At 36.3% G+C, this 19,726-nt stretch overlaps 1 protein-coding gene across 2 annotated transcripts in view; it reads right to left on the reverse strand.

Moving 5' to 3' along the window:
* DYNC2H1 (dynein cytoplasmic 2 heavy chain 1) overlaps positions 1 to 19,726 on the reverse strand; it is a 317,131-nt gene that overhangs the window by 77,513 nt on the left and 219,892 nt on the right. For both annotated transcript variants that reach the window (XM_053670464.1, XM_053670463.1), the window contains exon 82: positions 18,436 to 18,540. In XM_053670464.1, coding sequence (XP_053526439.1) covers positions 18,436 to 18,540 — 105 coding nt within the window. The remainder of the gene's footprint in view (positions 1 to 18,435; positions 18,541 to 19,726) is intronic.

Below are 19,726 nucleotides of genomic sequence, written 5' to 3' on the forward strand. Positions count from 1 at the left end.
TCATTCATATGTGGAATATAAAACTAAAAGCAAAAAACAAACGAGCAAAACCCCACAGACAGAGAAAACAGCACGGTGGTGATCAGAGGAAAGCGGGACAAGGGCAGTGCAGGGAAAAGGGGTCAAATACATGGTGCTGGAAATTTATTTGACTTTGTGGGGTGGGCACGCGATGCAATATACAGGTGATGTGTCACAAAACTGTCCACCTGAAACCTATATATTGGTGATTTTATTAACCAATGTCACTCCAATAAATTTAATTAAAAAATACATATTATAATGGCTCTTATTTGAAATGCTGTTTCCTTAGCCAGAAGCTCTAATTATCCATTAACAACCTCTCAGCATCTCCATTTATTTCTGAAATCCAATTGTTTTTCAGTTTGGTTTAAATTTCATAATTTCAAAATGTTGGTAAATTAAAGACAGTTTTTGTAAAAGATAAAATGACAGGAAGGATAGTAAATAGCATAACAAACTGTATAAAACAGTGAAACAGTTTCGAATACTAACTGGTTGGATAAAACATCAAAAACTGTAAGTTTTAAAAAGCTCTGTACTAACTTGGTGCTGTCATCTTCATGTTTCCCCCACATTTAAGACTTAAATGAAAGACGTGTAGGCCAATTAGTTAAAACAAGGCAAGGTAAACAATTATTCCCTATTTAGGGCTTTATTTTCTGTAACTTCCTTGTCAATGGCTATTTTTATCATTATACTCAAAATCAATTCACTCACATTTTCTTTTCTAAAATAGTGTTTAATGATTTCCATTTCAATGCCAGTAATAAACCTTCTTAATCCTTTATTAAGAATGATCCCGAATATTACCAAGTATGCCAAATATTTCATTGTAGATACTGGGGAATGCATATAAAAATCAGTGAGGTGTTCACTGTTTATCTTCATAAATATGTCAACTAAATATTAAAACTGTGCTCTTGCAGGGCTTATCTGACATAAAAATAAACCCCAAAATCTACGGGCATATGTTTTTCTAAACTGGTATTTGAAACACCAACATTTGTAGCACGGTCTACATTTGTTGACTAGCTGTTTTCTACTGCACATTTTCCAAAGATGCTGGTTATTTTTCTTCTTTAACAGATTAAACTATATTTCATATTTTGTTGGGTTCTTGTATTATTAAAGTTTGTAATAAAATAAGGGCCATAAATCTTTCTAAATGAATGCACTACTTAACTGTTAAAAAACCACAATCATGCTGTTAAACTCAGATACTTCGAGTTTTTGATTGATTCTCTAATCTTGAAAAAAACTGTGGTGATACAGTGTTTCATTTTCTTTGTTTTTCTGATGAATTATTTTCATTTGCTCTAGCTGAACCCTAAAACAGCACCTAATTTATCAGTTTTGCTGGACCACAAAATATCACTAGTTGGTAGTCAGAAGTAGTGCTATTTCAACTCTAGCAACATTTTCTATCGCTTGTGTTTTAAATTTGTCAAACATGATAGAAGAAATTAAGAATGCAAGAGATGTCTGCAGGAAAAAAAGTTTTAAATACTTTTTATATATGATGTTAAAACTATTGTAAAAATAAAATTTTTGCCAGGCCAAAAAAGGTCTGATGCTTTCTGATTTAAAAAAAATAACATGTGAGGCTGCTTTTCTTAATAACAGTATCATAAATAACAAATACAAGTAAATAATAAAAACATTTTTATAATGAGAATAAGACTATTAACATAACAATGGACCATCTTTTGTTTTTAAAAACCTTACACGTTTACCTTTTTTACAAAGCAGATAATAAAATGTTTTTCCATTATTCACGTACTTAACAACAGCAATATTTTCTGAGAAATGAATTGTAAAGTCTTTTGTCCTTGTGTGAACATTATGGAGGGTATTTACATAAATCTAAACAGAACATGAGGCCTGCCCAGAAAATGTCCAGCCATTGTTAATATAACAAGAATGGTTTGTGCGACATCAATGTAATCTGCCAGCCAAGGAGAGTGGACTGGAATGAATACCCGTGTACAATGATGACTTCACTGTACTGGTCAGTGGGGGCAGTAGACACCACTGAGTGAGCATGTGTACTGTGTGGCCATCACATTCAAAATGAGTGAGTAGAGCAACAAATCTGCATGAAGTTTTGTGTTATGTTCAGACATTTCCCTGCAGAAACTATTTGGATGATTCAGAAGGTCACAATTATGGGCAACAGGTGATTGGCAGCTTTACCATGACAACACACCCACTCATGCATCATGCTTTATGCAGAGTTTTTTAATGAAGCATCAAATCACCCAGGTGACTCAGCCCCTACAGCCCATATTTGGTACCCTGTGACTTCTGGCTTTTCCCAAAACTAAAAATCACCTTTGAAACGGAAGAGATTTTAGACTATCAATGTAATTCAGGAAAATAGGATGGGGCAGCTGATGGTAATTGGGAGAACTGTGTGAAATTCCAAAGTACCTACTTGGAAGGTGACTGAGGTATCATTGTCCTACGTACAGTGTTTCTTGTATCTTCTTCATTAGATGTCTGTAGTTTTCATTGCATGGCTGGATACTTTCTGGACAGACCTTAGTATGTATACATGTATATATGTATGTTTGTATACGTTAAACTTTAACAACTCACATACTCTAAACATGTGCAACATACTAAATGTCAATTATCTTCAAAATCTATAAAAACTGAGGAAAATTATTAAAACAATGTACTTTACAGAAGAACCAGGAAAATGGAAAAGTGGGCTCTAGGGCCAATGAAAACACTGGTTATTCTGGTGAAAAAAGTAAAGAAAATCTGGTATGGCTGCTGAAAACACAGGCGATGGTTTTTGTCACTCTCATCCCTGGTGCTGGCTCAGGGTGCTGTCCAGGAACCAGAACTTGCTCCAGATGCTTCTGCCTCCAAAACAAGCAAGGAAACCAACTTCTCTGACTCACTAAGTCCCTGTTCACAGGCTGGTGCTGGTGTCCGTCATGGCTGTGCTCTAACTGTGATGATGGTCGCCGTGTGTCTGTCATTTTCAACACTTACCGTGGCAGTCACGTGCCCCTCCCTCCAAGAATGTTTTTGAGGGAAGTACTAAAAGGGTTCTGTGTTTTGAGTGACAAAGTCAAGAAAATACCTAAGTATCTATCACATTTAATTAAAGTTTGTAAAATTAATTTTACTGTGAACATTTTCAAAAGTAAACAAAAATTTTATTAGAATACTTTCAAAGATACATGAAGACATTCCAGGTTCCACCATAGTCAAGATTTTCCCATATTTGCTCCTTCCATCCTTAAGTCACTTACTTTTATTTCATTACTCCTTAAATCTTTTAAGACAAATCCCAGACCACATGTGATTTCACTCTTACGTACTATGTATCTCAAAAAAATGGATATGACCACATGCCATTATTTCACCTAACAAAATTAATAAAAATTCATTTGTGTAATCAAATACCCATTCCATAATTAAACTTCCCACATGGTCTCAACATTTGTTTCCATTGGACTGTTTGAATCAGTACCATGGAAAGGGCATGCAGTTGTTTTATACGTTAAGTCTCTTTATACAGTTTCCCTATTCCTACCCTTTCTTTTTCACATGCCCATTACCCTGTTGATAAAACTGAGTCGGTCATCTTGGAGAATGTCCCACAGTTAAAATCCAGTGGTGTTGCTCAGTTAGTTCTTTTTTCCCTTTCTCCTAGTTTTCTGTTAATGAGATAGCAATTCTAAAGGTTTGATTAAGTTCAGGTTCTTTTTCTTTTTTTGAGGGGGAGGATGCTTAGTCCCTTTAATGGTCATTAATGTTCTCTCTCTCTCTCTTATTGTAGTTACAAACAACATTATATTACTTTCAGGTATCACCAATAATCTCTCTTTCATCTTTTAAAGTATAGTTGACATTCAATATTATATTAGTTTCAGGTATACAAACATAATGATTTAACATTTACATTTCTCACGATGCGATCACCACGGTAAGTCCAGTACCCGCCTGTCACCAGGTTTGAGTTTTTTAAAAATACACCTGGAAGGTGTACTTTAGGTGGCCTCACATCAGGAGGCACAGAGTGTGTGAATGTCTCCTCTTTGCGAAACACATTGATCATTGGGCAAGAGTCACAACAGCTGATCTTTCTCTTGAATATTTATTTTTCCATCAATCCTCCATCAAATAATTTTAACCCATGATAACTCTATGAATCAATTACTTTACTGGAATTTTAAAGAGTGACTTGTCAAATTCTGTCATTCCATCTGTATTTGGTATTTAAAATTAATTAAAAAAAAACTTTCAAGATCTGAGATGGCAGTGGGGTAGGAGGAAGTTACACCACCTCCTTCCAGGACAAAACTGGAATTACAACTAAATTATAGAATAATAAAACTGAATAACCAACCGAAGACTAGCTGAAAAGAAGTCTTACAACCAAGGACTTAAAAAAGAAGCCATGTCAGAACTGGTAGGAAGGGCCAAGACACAAAAAGGACTAGCTCCACACCCAAGTGACACCACAGAGAATTCAAAAGGTTACCTCAGCTGCAAAGGCCCCTCCCCCACTGAGAAGTGTGGCGTCTCAATCACACCCAGGGCTCCACAGCTCGGTGCACAAGAGCTGAAAAGAGGAGCCCAGAAAACAACTGGCTGTGCTAATCAGCAAGGAGTCTGTCTGCCGGTGGGGGAAAAGGAGACAGAAGCACAGGTGCCCTCTTTAAAGGGCCAACACACAAAATCTTAACACGCAGCCACTCAACCTGGGTTCCACAGGAGAATGAAAGGTATGGAGCAGACTAGAGCTGCATGAGGAGAGACAGGGTTTTATGACTCAGGAGAAAGAGCCGAAGGGACAGGTACCAGGATCCCTGCCTGAAGTCTCTCCGCCACACCATTCACAGACACGAACTTTCCTGGGTTAGGACCTCCCCTTCCATAAGACATGAGCCCAGAGGAATGCACTAACTAGAGTCTCCCAAGTCTCCACTTACAAAGGCGTAGGCTAGCTGTAGCCAGCCTGGGCTCCCAGTGAAACCTTCGCTGGAAGCCTCTCAGGGAGATCCAGGCAGACTAAAGGAGAGACTAAGCTGTGAGACTCTAGGGCAGCGGCCCTTTTCCCTTCACATGCCCACCCACTGCCACTGTTCCTGTGCAGAGCCCTCCCTACACACCGCCAAAACCCAGTCTGCTTGGGTCTGATGAACTCTGCTGGACTCACCCTGAAGGCTCCATGAGATCCCCACCCCACCACAAAAAAAACTGGGGTACCTGAAGGATGGTGGCTGGTCTTGGTGTACCCTGAGAATTTTGCTGAATGGTCTCAGATCCAGCAATGGCACTGAGTTTGAATCATCATCAGTCTATCGAACACCACTCACTCCTACTTGGTGCCTCACTAAGAAACTACATCATACAGCTTGTGTATCCCCACAGTCTCTTTCAGTGACTGAGCCTAACAGGCAGCTGGCAGGCCAAGGCAGATCTCAGGCTGCCTTAAACTTTTTTTGCTATCCTGTCCCTGGGCTCAGGGCTGGTGGAAGCCAGCTTTCATGTACAGCTTGGCCACACCCACACCCACCCAGGCCAAGCAAAAGAAGCCACAAACTGTGGATTGCTTTGTAGACCAGGGCCAATCACAGACCATGCCTGATATTGATCTGCACCAGAGTCATTTGCAAAAGGCCCTAGAACCAATACACCCAGTGGTGGGCTTCAGACCAAAGCACAGTGTGGCCAAGCAGCTCCACAAGTGGCACACCAAAAGAGAGACCCTGGCAGGCACCAGACCCTGCTGGGGCAACTCCACTTCATGGGGTCAGCATCTATACTGTGGTTGGGGTCGATCCTAATAGTCAGCCAGCCTGAGAGTAAACCCCACCCACAGATACCTCAACAACAATCAAGAGTCAATTACAACGGGAGGGTTGATATAACCCACATGATGGACATTCCGGGAGCACCTAGCTCAGGTGATTAGAGAGACTGTAGCATGGAGCCCCACAACACACCTAACTACAAAAGGTGTCCTTATACAAAGGCTGGGAGACACAGTCAGAAGAAACAAATACACAGAAACAAATACGGAGAGAGACAAAAAGAAATGTGTCTCAAATAAAACAATAACAGAAATGCTCAGGAAAAGTACAAAATGAAGTGGAGGCTAGAAATCTACCAGATATAGAGTTTTAAACAATGGTTATAAGGATATTAATGGAAATTAGGGAAAGAATGAATGACCTCAGTGAGAACTCGAAGAGATAGTAAGCATTAAAAAAGGGCACAGAACCTGACTGGTGTGGCTCAGTGGATTTAGTGCTGGCCTGTGAACCACAGGGTGGCTGGTTCGATCCCTAATGGGGACACATGCCTGGGTTGTAGACCAAGTTCCCCAGTAGGGGGCGCACAAGAGGCAAGTACACATTGATGTTTCTCTCCTTTTTCTCCTTCCCTTACCTATTGTCTGGATATGCACTAAAATCTTTTTTTTAAAAAAAGGACACTGAAAACATAAAAGAAACAGTCATAAATGAAGAATATAATAATTGAAATGGAAAATACACTATAATGAATCAAGAGTGGATCAGATAAAGCAGAGAACTGAATCAGCAATTTGGAAGACAAGGTGGCAGAGAACACCTAATCAGAGCAACCTAAAGAAAAAAGAATTAAAAAAAATAAAGCATAGTTTAAAGAAACTCTGGGATAACACCTAGCAAAATAACATTCACATCATAGAAGTACCATAAAAAAAAAACCAGAAAGAAAAAAGGACTGTGACCCTATTTAAAGAAATAATGGCTAAAAACTTCCCTAACCTGGTGACTGAAAAAGACACACAAATCCAGAAAGTGCAGAATTCCAAACAAGGTAAACCCAAAGAGGCCCACACCACGACACACCATAATTAAAATGCCAAAGGTTAAAGACTCAAAAGAGAATCTTAAAAGCAGCAAAAGAAAGACAGTTTCCTATGCAGGAATTCCCATGACAGCTGGCTTTTCAACAGAAATATTTCAGATCAGAAGGAATTAACAAAAAGTATTTAAAGGGATAAAAAGCTAGGACCTACACCCGAGACCACTCAACCTAGCAAGGCTCTCAGTCAAAAATGATCAAGAACCCTGGACGGGCACATGCCTGAGGTGTGGGTTCAGTGCTGGACAGCGTACGTTTGAGAGACAACCAGTCAATGTTTCTCTCTCACACTGATGTTTCTCTTCCTAGCTCTCTCCTTCTCCTCCCTCTCTAAAATCAATAAACACATCCTCAGGTAAGGATAAAAGAATGAACAAATAAATTGAAATTAAAAATAAAATAAAATAAGAAACAAAGAACTTTGCAAATAGGAAAAAGCTGTATCACTTTATCACCACCACGCCAGTATTGCAAGAAACATTAAAGGGGCTCTTGTTGAAAATAGGAAAAAAAAAGACAGAAATATAGTTATAAAGAATAAAATGGCAATAAATACATACCTATGAATAATCACTTTAAGTATAAATGGCTTAGATGCCCCAATCAAAAGATACAAGGTAAGTGAATGGATAAGAAGACCCACATACACCGTCTACCATGGAGTCACCTCAGAACAAAAGACACACACACACTGAAAGTAAAGTAATGGGGAAACATTCATTTAAATGGGAATGAGAAAAAAAGACTGGGGTACCAATACTTACATCAGACAACACAGACTTTAAAACAAAGGTTATACTAAGAGACAAAGATGGACACTACATAATAATAAAGGGATCACTCCAACAAGAAAATATAACCCTTGTAAATATTTATGCACCCAACACAGGTGACCTAAATATATAAAGCAAATCTTGAGGGACATAAAGGTTGAGATCAACAGAAATATAGTCACAGCTGGGGATTTCAACACCCCACTGACTTCAATAAATGGATCTTCCAGAGAAGAAATAAACAAGGAAACAGCAGCCTTATATGACACACTAAATTAAATGGAATTGACATTTCAGAGCATTTCACCCCAAAACAGCGGGATATACATTTTTTTAAGTATGTATAGAATATTTTCTAGGATAAAACATGTTAGAATATAAAACAAAGCTCAATAAAATAAACTAAAAATACTAAAAAACACGCCAACACATTAAGGCTAAATAATATGTTACTAAACAATGAATGGGTTAACAATTAGATAAAAAAGAACTCCAAAGATAACTTGAGACAAATGAAAACTCAAACACTCCCAATCTATGGACACAGTGACAAGAGGCCTGAGAGGGAAACTCACAACATGACAGGCATGCCTTAAGAAACAAGGAAAATCTCAAATTAATAATCGCATCTTACACCTGAAACTACCAGAAAAAGAAAAACAATGGCCAAAGTAAGAAGAAGAAAGAAAACAATAAAGATTAGAGCATAGATAAACAAAATAGAGTCTAAAATAACAATACAAAAGATCAATGAAACCAAGAGCTGATTCTCTGAAAAGATAAACAAGATTGATAAGCCTTTCACCACTAATCAAGAAAATAGAGGGGAAGCAGGGAGGTTCTGGGACTGGCTGAAAAAGGTGAGAATTAATAACAGAAAAACACAGAGACAGAGAGGACAGCATGATGACTGGGGCGGGGGTGCCGGTGGGTGTGGGAGGTAGAAGAGAAAATAAGGGAGATAAATGGTGATGCAAAAAGACCTGACTTGGGATGGTAAGTAAACACACAGTACAATATACAGTTGATATATAGATAACTGTACACCTAAAACCTATATAATTTTGTTAACAATGTCACCTTGATCAATTCAGTTAAAACCAAAGACAAAAAAAACAAAGTGAAGCATAATCTCACTTCAGGGAGATTTCCCAGGTCAAGTGATTCCCCAGGAACCATGTAACAAGTCAGCAAGTATAATGACAGAAACAGCAGGATGCTTCACTTAACAGAGAGAGGGAGAAGCCAAGTAAAATCAGAAATGAAAAAGGAGCAGTAACAACTGACACCAGGAAAGTACAAAGGATTATGAGAAAATACTATGAATAACTATATGCCAACAAACTGGATGATCTGGAAGAAATGGATAAATTCCTAGAAAGGAACAATCTTCCAAATCTGAATCAAGAAGAAAAAGAAAATCTGAAGAGAATTATTGTAACTAGTGAAATTGAAGCAGTAATCAAAACACTTCTCACTAACCAAAGTCCTGGACCTGATAGCTTCATAAGTAAATTTTACCAAACATTCAAAAAAGAACTAATAGATATCCTTCTCAAACGAAATTCAAGAGGATGGAAGACTTTCAAGCTCATTTGATGAAGCCAGCTTTATCCTAATTCCCAAACCAGATAAAGAGACTAGAAAGAAAATTATAAGCCAATATCCCTAATGAACATACTACCTCCTTTTGTTAATGATGCTATTCATAAAGCTACAGTTAATAAATATGTTCCTGAAATATGAGTTCATATATTCAAACAGAAAAATTTAAGAGAAAAGAGTTTCTTAACCTGCCAGATAACAAAAAAATGATTTTTACCAGGACTTTGTAACTTCTCCAATAACTGATCAAAGCCCATTTGGGTCATGGTAACTGCAGGTGCAGAGCATAAGTAACCACATTTGCTGAGCTCCTAAAGGCCATTCAATGCAATGCCACTAAATTATTACACTAAAAATTAATCCTCAAATCTTTGGTAATAAAAACCACCATTACATTAAAAAAATACATATACCATTATTTTAAGATTTTTGCTTTTGCCCTGGCTGGTGTGGCTCAGTGGACTGATCAATGGCCTGCAAACTGAAAGGTCCCTGTTCAATTCCCTGTCAGGGCATATGCCTGGGTTGTGTTCCAGGTCACCAGTTGGGGGCACGTGAGAGGCAACCAATTGATGTTTCTCTCCGTCTCCTTCTCCCCTCCCCTTCTCCTCACTCTGAAAATAAAAGATACAAGCAGAGTGATCTAGTTATTACCATGGCTCACTCACATGGCTCAACATTATAAATTCCCCTTTACCTCCGCAACCTCCTGGCCTCATATCCCCTTGCCCTCTCCACTGCGCTTCAGCCACACTGGTTTCATCGCTGTCCCTCTAATTAAAAAGCAGGAATGGCTCATAAATATAGTGGAAGATATTCCATATTATTAATAACTAAAATGCAAATTAATATCATAATGAGATATCATTTTAACCCACTAGACTAGTAAATATGAAGGCATGCCAAAATGTCAAGTACTGGTGGGAATAAAAGGATGTAGATATTATATACTTCTTGTGAGAGAGCAAATTAATAAAATCACTAAAAACAATTTGACACAATTCTATTCTTAGAAACATACCCTAGAGAAAATTGTGTGCAAACATACCAGGAAACATGTACGGGCTGTTCATACTAGCACTGTTTGTAATGGCCCCCAAAACCAAATAAACAAATTGTGTCATATTTACACAATGAAATATTATACAGTAATAATAAATGAAACTACAGCCTAATCGATGACATAAATAAATCTTAGAAAAATAATTGCGGAATGACATAAGCAAGTCCTAGAACCACACATGCAGTACATTGTTTATAAACTTCAAAAATAAGCAAAATGAAACAATGTATTTAGGCACCTGTGTGTGTGTGTATGTGTTTGTATGAGGAGGCATGCATTTACTATAACTATTTTAAAAAGTATCAAACTATAAAAATGTTACAAACAAAACAGGGAATGGTGGCTCCCTCAGCAGGAAGCCAGCAGGATGAAATAGTAGAGACTCACAGTTGTTGAAATAAGTTGGTAATATCCTAGGTTCTTGGGTTGTTACTGGTTCATGGGGTTCACTATATATCATCATGCTCTTAATGTTGTATTTATGTATTAGTGTTACATATAGTCTTTTGTATGTATCAAAGCTTGTGTGTTGAAAAGACAGTAAATTTTAAAATTAAAGAAATATATTCAGGTTCTGTAGAAACATAAATCATATGTACATAAATCCTATGAAAGAATACAAAGCAGGTTAATGGGAATAATCAATGCTAAGTGTAGAGAGAAGTTGCTATTTTATACAAGTGGTAAAGAAAGGACTTTGATAAAGTAACATTTAGAGACCTGAAGAAAGTAAAACAATAAGCCATGCAGGCATCTAGGGGATGAATGCTCCAGGCAGCGGAGGAAACAGAAAACCCACAGGCTCTCAGGCAGGAACGTGAGGGAAGTGTGGCCAGTGTGGCTGCCCCAGACTGAGCACGGGAAAGAGGATTAGAGGACAAGAGCGGAGGGACTAGGCCTCAGCAATGGTGCTTATACAGCTTTGTTATGAGTGTTTTTCGGAGTTAGATGTTGAGTGATTGGGAGGAAATGACTATTGCTATCGACATCTATAGAATATGAAAACCTCCATTCTTTAGTTAGAAGACCTTATTTCTTGGAAGTCTGCACAGAGGGCAAGTTTTATCTGACTATATTTAAACTCCATGGAAAGATTTAAATGCTTGTTTAAATGTGGACTGAAACAACTAAGACCTTTCTTTTTCCAAATCATGATGGGTATTGAGTAGATGCACAAAAGAAAGAAAAATCTGCACAAAAATTTTATAGCAGTTACCTCGGATTGCTCTAGAAACTCACTCATTTCTGAAGAAATTGACAGAGTAGTTTTATTGACGACTATTTTGAGAATCATACTTTACCATTCCTCCAAACTTATTAACTCCAAAAATTATAGCTCAAAAGTATTAAAATGTAAATTCTTAAATATGACGTTCAATTATATAACATTTTTTCTTACGCCATGGAACCAAATCACAAACTCAGTACAAAGAAAACACTTCTTTTGTTTTCGTTTGGTTTTAAGTAGAAAAATAAAACATGCAGTTACCAAATTCAGGAAATGCCTAGATTTAAAACTGTAATCTGAAAAAGAAAATTCTTAAAAATCCGAATTCTTGGAAATAATTTTTATGGGGGGATTTAATAAGTCAAGAAACTGGGTTTATAGTGCTGGGCCTATGTTTACCAGTTCATGAAAATAGGAACTTGATTCCCTCTTAATAAAGTTTTGAATAGGTTATTTCTAAAGCCTATTTCCGTTGTTTTTGTTTGTTTGTTATTAATTCTGTACCTATAGTCAAATAAGAAATGTGACTTTGTTTTTACCAGACTAAAACAAACAAAAGAAATCTGATATGCAGATTATATGTCATTTACAATCCAAAATGAGAAATTCTCTGCAGTTTTTAATAGTTCTAATACAGATGCTTTCAAAAGTTAGAAAGCCTGTGAATCACTCAAAAATACTGATTCCAAAGCCCCACTTTCAAATAGCCTAATTTTAAAGATCTTGGATGGAATTCAGGAAGCTACTTTAAAAAAAAAAAAAAAAAAAACTTGCCAGATAACTCATGTGCATGGCCAACACTACCACCCTGAGAGATCATTTCTAGCATTTAACTTAGAAAGACAATTGTGTCAGTTTGATGATTACATTAAATAATCGACATCTGTGATTATGGGTTACATACTAAATTCAAAAAGAAAAAGAAAAGCACTAAGATTTGAGTCTGTGGCTTTTACAAATACCCTGGGATATATCTGGGGAAAAGAAACAGAAAACATAGAATTACTTGGTTAGTTTACAGCTTATAGATCTACTGCCAAGATACTGAATGAAATGTTTCCGTAAGAGATGTAGTGTACAGATGGCAGCTGGGTGTTACTGGAGCAGATGAGCACATATGGTTACTGAATAAAGCAGCTTTCAAAATAATCAAGTAGATAATCTTGGTACTTGTTACTTGACTGCTGCACTCCAGCTTTAAGATTTCACAAATACGGTTAAAGCTTTCAGCTCCTTATTAATTTACACACCTAATATCCAAATTCTGGTTGGAATTTAAATCCCTAATCTTTACAAATATTATGAGGTATTTTTCACCTTTCATGATCATATTCACTTGCTTTACAACCATAATTTGTATTTTAGGATAAATTTGTTCTTTACACAGTGAATCAAGAGTTCAAGTGAATGTTCAAGCATCAGTACCAATGGAGCTGTTATATAATTAAAATGTTCCAGGGAGGCAGCAGTGACGATCGCTGCCCTTCTGCACAGCCTCACCATCTAAGAGTTTAAGATACAGTTATGAGTCTCAGAGATCCAGGTACCATGGTACTGAGGTCAGTGATGAATACAAATTCTACTTAGTCCTTTAATGAATATTTAACATAGAATCATGACTGTATGTTTGAATAATACTGAAGAAGTGGTATACCCTTCATGAAACTTAAATTACTTCTGCACAAAATTTTACTTGCCCACAAAGGCTCTTTCAATCAAGCTGTGAAGCAATTTCAGTGCTCTGAAAAATTTCTGAATATGCAGGCTAAAAATAATATTTCATAGGAAGTTGATTTAATTGCAAAACATTTATTTCAATGTCAAAATCCTTTAATAAATGTTCCTAATTTTTGAAGTACTTTATTTATTTATCTCCCAGGCTTCCCTATCTGCAAAATACAGTAAAATACATATTTGTAATTAAGATTTAACCTTAGTCTCTATGTCAACAGGTACTAAAATGCAAAAAAAAAAATTTACCAATTACTTTTGTATAGCAAAAAAAATTTCCTCATAAAAGGAGGCGATGTGAAAATTGAAACTTCTCTAGAGAAAATCTATCAACTTTCAAAATTAAAAAAGCTCAGATTCAGTGATTTACTCCTGCTCTAGGAGTGTGTCATAACTGTGTGAACTGGTGGTATTCACTGACATGTTTAAGTCCAGTTTATTAACTTACTAAAAGTGTGATCTTGGATAAAATAATAAACTCCCTTGGGCTCAATTTCCTCAACTATAAGATGAGTTCAATAATAACACCTATGTCATAGAATTATTTTGAGAGTGAAATAAGATAATGCATGTGAACTGCTTATCACAAGGCCTCTTACAGCAGGCCAGTAAATATCAAAATTATCGGTCACTACCGCTGTCATCATCAACAAAGACTGACAGGATGACCACGATGAGACGAGAATCCCAATTCTAAAACGGGTCTAAGTAAGGCTACCTGACTGGCACAGCTTGGTCTGTAACAGGACGGCTAGAACGCTGTGTCACGCTTCCAGTAATTTCGGCAATAAAAATTACATAACTGTTTTGAGATGAGAGTCATTCTAAAAACAAATTTTTATTTTCTATTTTCCTTCTTGTTGTTAAATGTCTATTGACCAGAGCTGGTTTTTATCCCCTCGAAACACCATATTTTTCTCCTTTCCTCCGATATCATAATTTCCATATAACTACTTTGTTTTTGAACCTAGTAGAAGCCTCTAATTAAAAAACTTTCATATAAACCAGGGAAGGCAGTTCTGTGATGCAAAAACCTAAAGAATCAAAGTTGTATAGCATTTAAATGATCAGGAACACATGTTACCACCCTCCTATAAACTTGTAAGTTGATTATTCCTTCTATCTCCTCATTTCTTCTCCTTAAAAACAATGTCAACACTGGCCTACAGAAATAAACCATACAATACTGGAAGATGCTCTGATAATGCACTATTGGATATTAAATCAAAGATACCATGACAAAAATAAGTGACATTGAAAAATGCCTCTTTTTAAGTCATTTCCCAAAAACATATTTCAATCTTTTAAAGTCCTAAAGTATTAGAATATATCAATTCAGTAAAGTTTCAGGATACAAAATTAATAAAGGAATCAGTGGTGTTTCTATCCATTAATAATGAGTTACCAGAAAGAGAAATTAAGAGAACAATCTCATTCACAATTACATTAGAAAAGTGCCTAAGAATAAACTTAATCAACTAAACAAAATGCCTATACTTTGAAAACTAAATTATACTGATGATAGAAACTAAAGACAACACAAATAGAGGATATAATACACCCATGAATTGAAAAACATAATCATTAAAATGTCCCTAAACAAGCTGCAGATTCTTTGCAATCTTTATCAAAATACCAATAAATATTTTACAGAACTAGAACAAATGCTCTAAAATTTATATGGAACCACAAAAAAACCAGAATAGCCAAAGCAATTTGGAGAAAGAAGAACAAAGCTGAAAGTATCATATTCCTTGACTTCAAATTATACTACAAAGCTAGAGTAATCAAAATAGTATGGAACTGACACAAAAACATATATATCAACAAAACACATTAGAATAGAAAGCTCAGAAATTATTCCACACTTTTGCGGTCAATTAATCTATGACAAAGGGAGCAGGAATATACAGTGGAGAACAGACAATTTTTAGTAAATGGTGTTGAGAAAACTAGACAAATACATCCCAAACAATAAAATTAGACCACTTGCTTATACCATATACATAAATAAACTCAAAATCATTTAAAGATTTAAATGTAACACATTAATCACAAAACTTCCAGAAGAAAATGTAGCAGCAAACTCTTTGACATTGGTCTTAGCCATAGTTTCTGGATGTCTTTCAGACAAGGGCAACAAAAGCAAAAATAAACAAATGGAAATACATGAAACCAATGAAGGAAACCATCAACAAAATGAAAAAGTCCACTGAATGGGAGACTATATTTGCAAATAATCTAACCAATACATAGTTAATATCTAACATATATAAAAAACTCTTAATATTCAACATTTAAAAAATCCAATTAAAAAATGACCAGAAAACATACCCTCCAAAGAAGACTCACAGCCAACAGACATATTAGAAAAATTCATCAACAACACGGACATACAAATCAAAATCACAATGAGATTCACACCTGTCAGAATGCCCATTTTCAAAAAGAACAAATAACTAGTTCTGATTTAGATGCGGGGAAGAAAAGAATCCTTGTGCACTGTTGGTAGAACTGAAGATCAGTGCATCCTCTAAGGAAAATATATGGAGGTTCCTCAAAATTTAAAAACAGAACTATCACATGATCCAGGTAGTCCACTTCAGAGGGGCGGGGGGCATGGTGGAGTGAAAATGGAGACAATTGTACTATATTTTTATTTTATTATTTTTTTAATTTTATTGAACAATAAAATAAAAAGAAAATGGAAACATTAAAAAAGATCTTTGTATCTCTCTGTTCATCGCAACATTGTTTATAATAGCCAAGATATGAAAGCAATTTAGTGTCCATCAATAGATGAATGGGTAAAGAGATGTGGCACACACACACACAGAGGAATATTACTCAATCTTTAAAAAGAATGAAGTCTTGCCATAATGGCAACATAGGTGCACCTAGAGGGCATTATTCTAAGTGAAACAAGTCATACGAAGAAAAATCTGTATGATTTCACTTATACGTGGACTTGAAGAAAAGAAACAGACGCACAGATTCAGAGAACACACTGACGGTTGCCAGAGGAGAGGAGGACGGAGGATGGGTGAAAAGGGTGAAGGGGATTAAGAGATACCAAAGTCATGGGATGTAATGTACGGCACAGGGAAATAACAATTCCATAATTACTTTGTGTAGGGACAGCTGGTTCCTAGAATTACTGTGGTGACTATAAGGAGTATAAATGTCGAATAACTATGCTGTACACCTGAAACTAATATAATGTTCTGTGTAAATTATAATAAAATTTAAAAATAGTGCTTTTCATGTAATCAAACTCTCTTAAAGGCAAAAATTATTTACATTTAAAAATTATCTTCTAATTCATTACATATTTTTTTAGCAAAAAAGAGAGTATATACATTCATACAGACATAAATTCACTTACATTTAAACAACTAGGATACACACTTCTACTTTACCCCTTATATTTCCAAGCTACATTTTCATACATTTTTCCCTCCACTAGACTGGATTTCTTCAGAACAAGAACTATTTTTATTCATCTCAACAAAATTAAAAGGGAACCCACTGAATGGGAGAACATATTCTCCCATTATCATTGTCAATGATACATCTGATAACAGGTTATTAATTTCCAAAATATGTAAAAAAAACTTATTCAGCCCTGGCTGGTGTGGCTCAGTTGGTTGGAGCACTGTCCGATACACCAAAAGGCTGTGGATTCGATCTCCAATCAGGGCATATATCTAGGTTGAGGGTTTGATCCCTCTGGTCAAGGTGCGTCTAAGAGAACCAACTGATGTTTCTCTCACATTGGTTTCTTTTCTCTCCCCCCACCTCACTCTCTCTCTAAAAGCAATGAAAAAAAATGTCCTTGGTTGGATAAAGAGAAATAAAAAAGAACTTATTCAGCTCAATACCAGAAAGGCAAAAACAACCCAGTTAAGAAATGGACGAAAGACATGAACAGACATATTCCAAAGAGCACATACAGATGACCAATAGACATGTGACTATATGCTCAACTTCACTAATCATCAGAGAAATGCAAATTAAAACTACAATGAGATAATCACCTCACATCTGCCAGAATGGCCACCATCAACAAACAACGAGTGCTGGCGAGGATGCAGAGAAAAGAAAACCCTCGTGCACTGCTGGTGGGGATGCAGACTGGTGCAGTCACCGTCAAAAACAGTGAGCAGTTTCCTCAAAATATTTAAATAAAGAACTGCCTTTGACACAGCAATCCCACTTCTGGCAATATATCCTATGAATGCTGAAACACTAAATTGAAAGAATAAAGGCACTCCCGATGTTTACCGCAGCACAATTTACAATAGCCAAGATCTGGAAAAAGCCCTAGTGCGCATAAGTAGATCAGTGGATGAAAAAGCTGTGGTCCATTTACACAATAAAATACTACTTATGCATAAAACAAACAAACAAAAAACTTACCATATGTGACAGTATGGATGGCCCTGGAGATTATAATGCTAAGTGAAATAAGCCAGTCAGAGAAAGAAAAGTAACATATGATCTCACTTATATGTCTAATCTAATGAACAAAATAAACTGGTGAAAAAATAGACACAGAGGGGTGGATGCACAGAAGCGACAGGCGGCTGTCACAAAGGAGGGGGCTGGCGGACTGGATGAAAGAAAATAAAGGGATTGACCAGAAAACATAAATGCAACACACAGACCACAATGTGGTGATAGTCAGAGGGAAGGGGAGTGGGGGCTCGGCAGAGATGGGCAAAGGAGGGGAAAACGGGGACGGAAGAGAGACTTTGCTTATAGTGACGGACACAAGACAGTGTGAAGATGATGTTTTACCGGGGTGTATACCTGAAACCTGTATGGTTTTGCAAACCAGCTGTCACCCTCATAAATTCTATTTAAGAATTTATTAGTAAATTTGATTTGAACTTTTATGGCTATTTGAAATATAAGAATATACTTAGTTTTATATCTGAACAAACATACTTAAATATCCTTTTAACAATAATTTAAGTCCAAAGGAAAAAAGGTTAACAGTGGTATATACTGTGTTAAATAAAATAAAAATTTTAAATAGAAGCCAATGGGGCCTGCAGTATTAAATAAAATTTAATGCTATTTCTGTTAGGCTCAGTAGCAACAATGTTTTCTAAAAGTTAATTCTGGGTCACCTGAGAACTGATCATGCGTTGAGAGGAGCGAGCGATATTGGCAGGCAGACCAAAGAAACTGGGTTTGTCGTCCTCCGGAAGTTTTTCAATGACAGCACGATAGTCCTATGTATAAAAAAGTGAAAAATGATTTTTCAAAGGACTGAACTTACAACCTGAAATCATGGCCAACAAATGTTGTGAAGTGTTAAGTTATTAGTTATCAGTACATTTTCTAGATACATCTTACTTTCAGTCTTACAATCAGTTATGTATGAGAAATAATAGTCTTTGCCTTACTAATTCCTCATACTTAAATTATTTGATACTATATTTTCCTATCCTAACTTCCCTGAATTGTTTAAAACCCACATATTTGAGTGGGTACACCTAGTATGTGTAAAATATTACATTAGTTGTCTTTGTGAAAGCCCTGTTAATTATTTTTCTTGTGACCTACCAGAGTACAGTTCTGCTTTTATCAAAATAAATATTCCAGCAACGTTTATTTTTTAATTTATAGAAACTCTTGTATGAAAGCACTGCTTTGTAAATCACTTTGTCGCAAAGCAATTCCACTGTCTTCAGTCAGCTGATGAGGTGTGATGAAATGATTCGTAATCCAATCCTATCCTTTCATCCCAGGAATCACTGTAAGCATTGCAAAGCCATGATTTGCCAAGAATGCATCTGAACAGTTAGTTACTCATGACTCTAGATGGATAACTAACTGACCAAACAGGCTGTATCCAGTGTGGCCCAAAGATGGGAACTGTTTTATTTTCATGAACAGATAAGTTATTGCATATGCATCTAAACTGTTCTTGCTTAAGTAGGGGCAACTATTCTTTGTGAAGACACTTATCTTCTGCTCCCTCCATATCATCATCTTTTCTATCCTGGGCAGCTGCCCTTGAAGTATCTTCAAGGAAACAATTGAATAGAAGTCGAGGACCTATAAGTCCTATATGTCAAAGTTGGGAGGACATGCTATGCAGAGTCTTTGAAATTTTTCCTTTCCCACAGTTCAACACTTAGAAACTTCCACAAGGTATTCAAACACAATGTGTAATGTGTAAATATATATGTTTGTGTATGTGAGTATATGTGAGTATAAGCTCATTGATGAGGTCTGTCTACAAGGTACCTAGCCATGTAATATGAAAAAGAGACATTTATTGAAGAGGATACAAGATGGAAGAAACATTGTACATAGGACAATAACCCTTCTGAGCCCTTCAAAGCAGGCACCCTGGGACCTCACATTTCTCCCAATCACTATCAGCTGCCCCCTTGTATTTTCCTGAATCTC

Source organism: Artibeus jamaicensis, unplaced genomic scaffold (assembly GCF_021234435.1).
Source record: "Artibeus jamaicensis isolate MK-2021 breed Jamaican fruit bat unplaced genomic scaffold, CSHL_Jam_final contig_585, whole genome shotgun sequence".
Classification (NCBI taxonomy): Eukaryota; Metazoa; Chordata; class Mammalia; order Chiroptera; family Phyllostomidae; genus Artibeus; species Artibeus jamaicensis.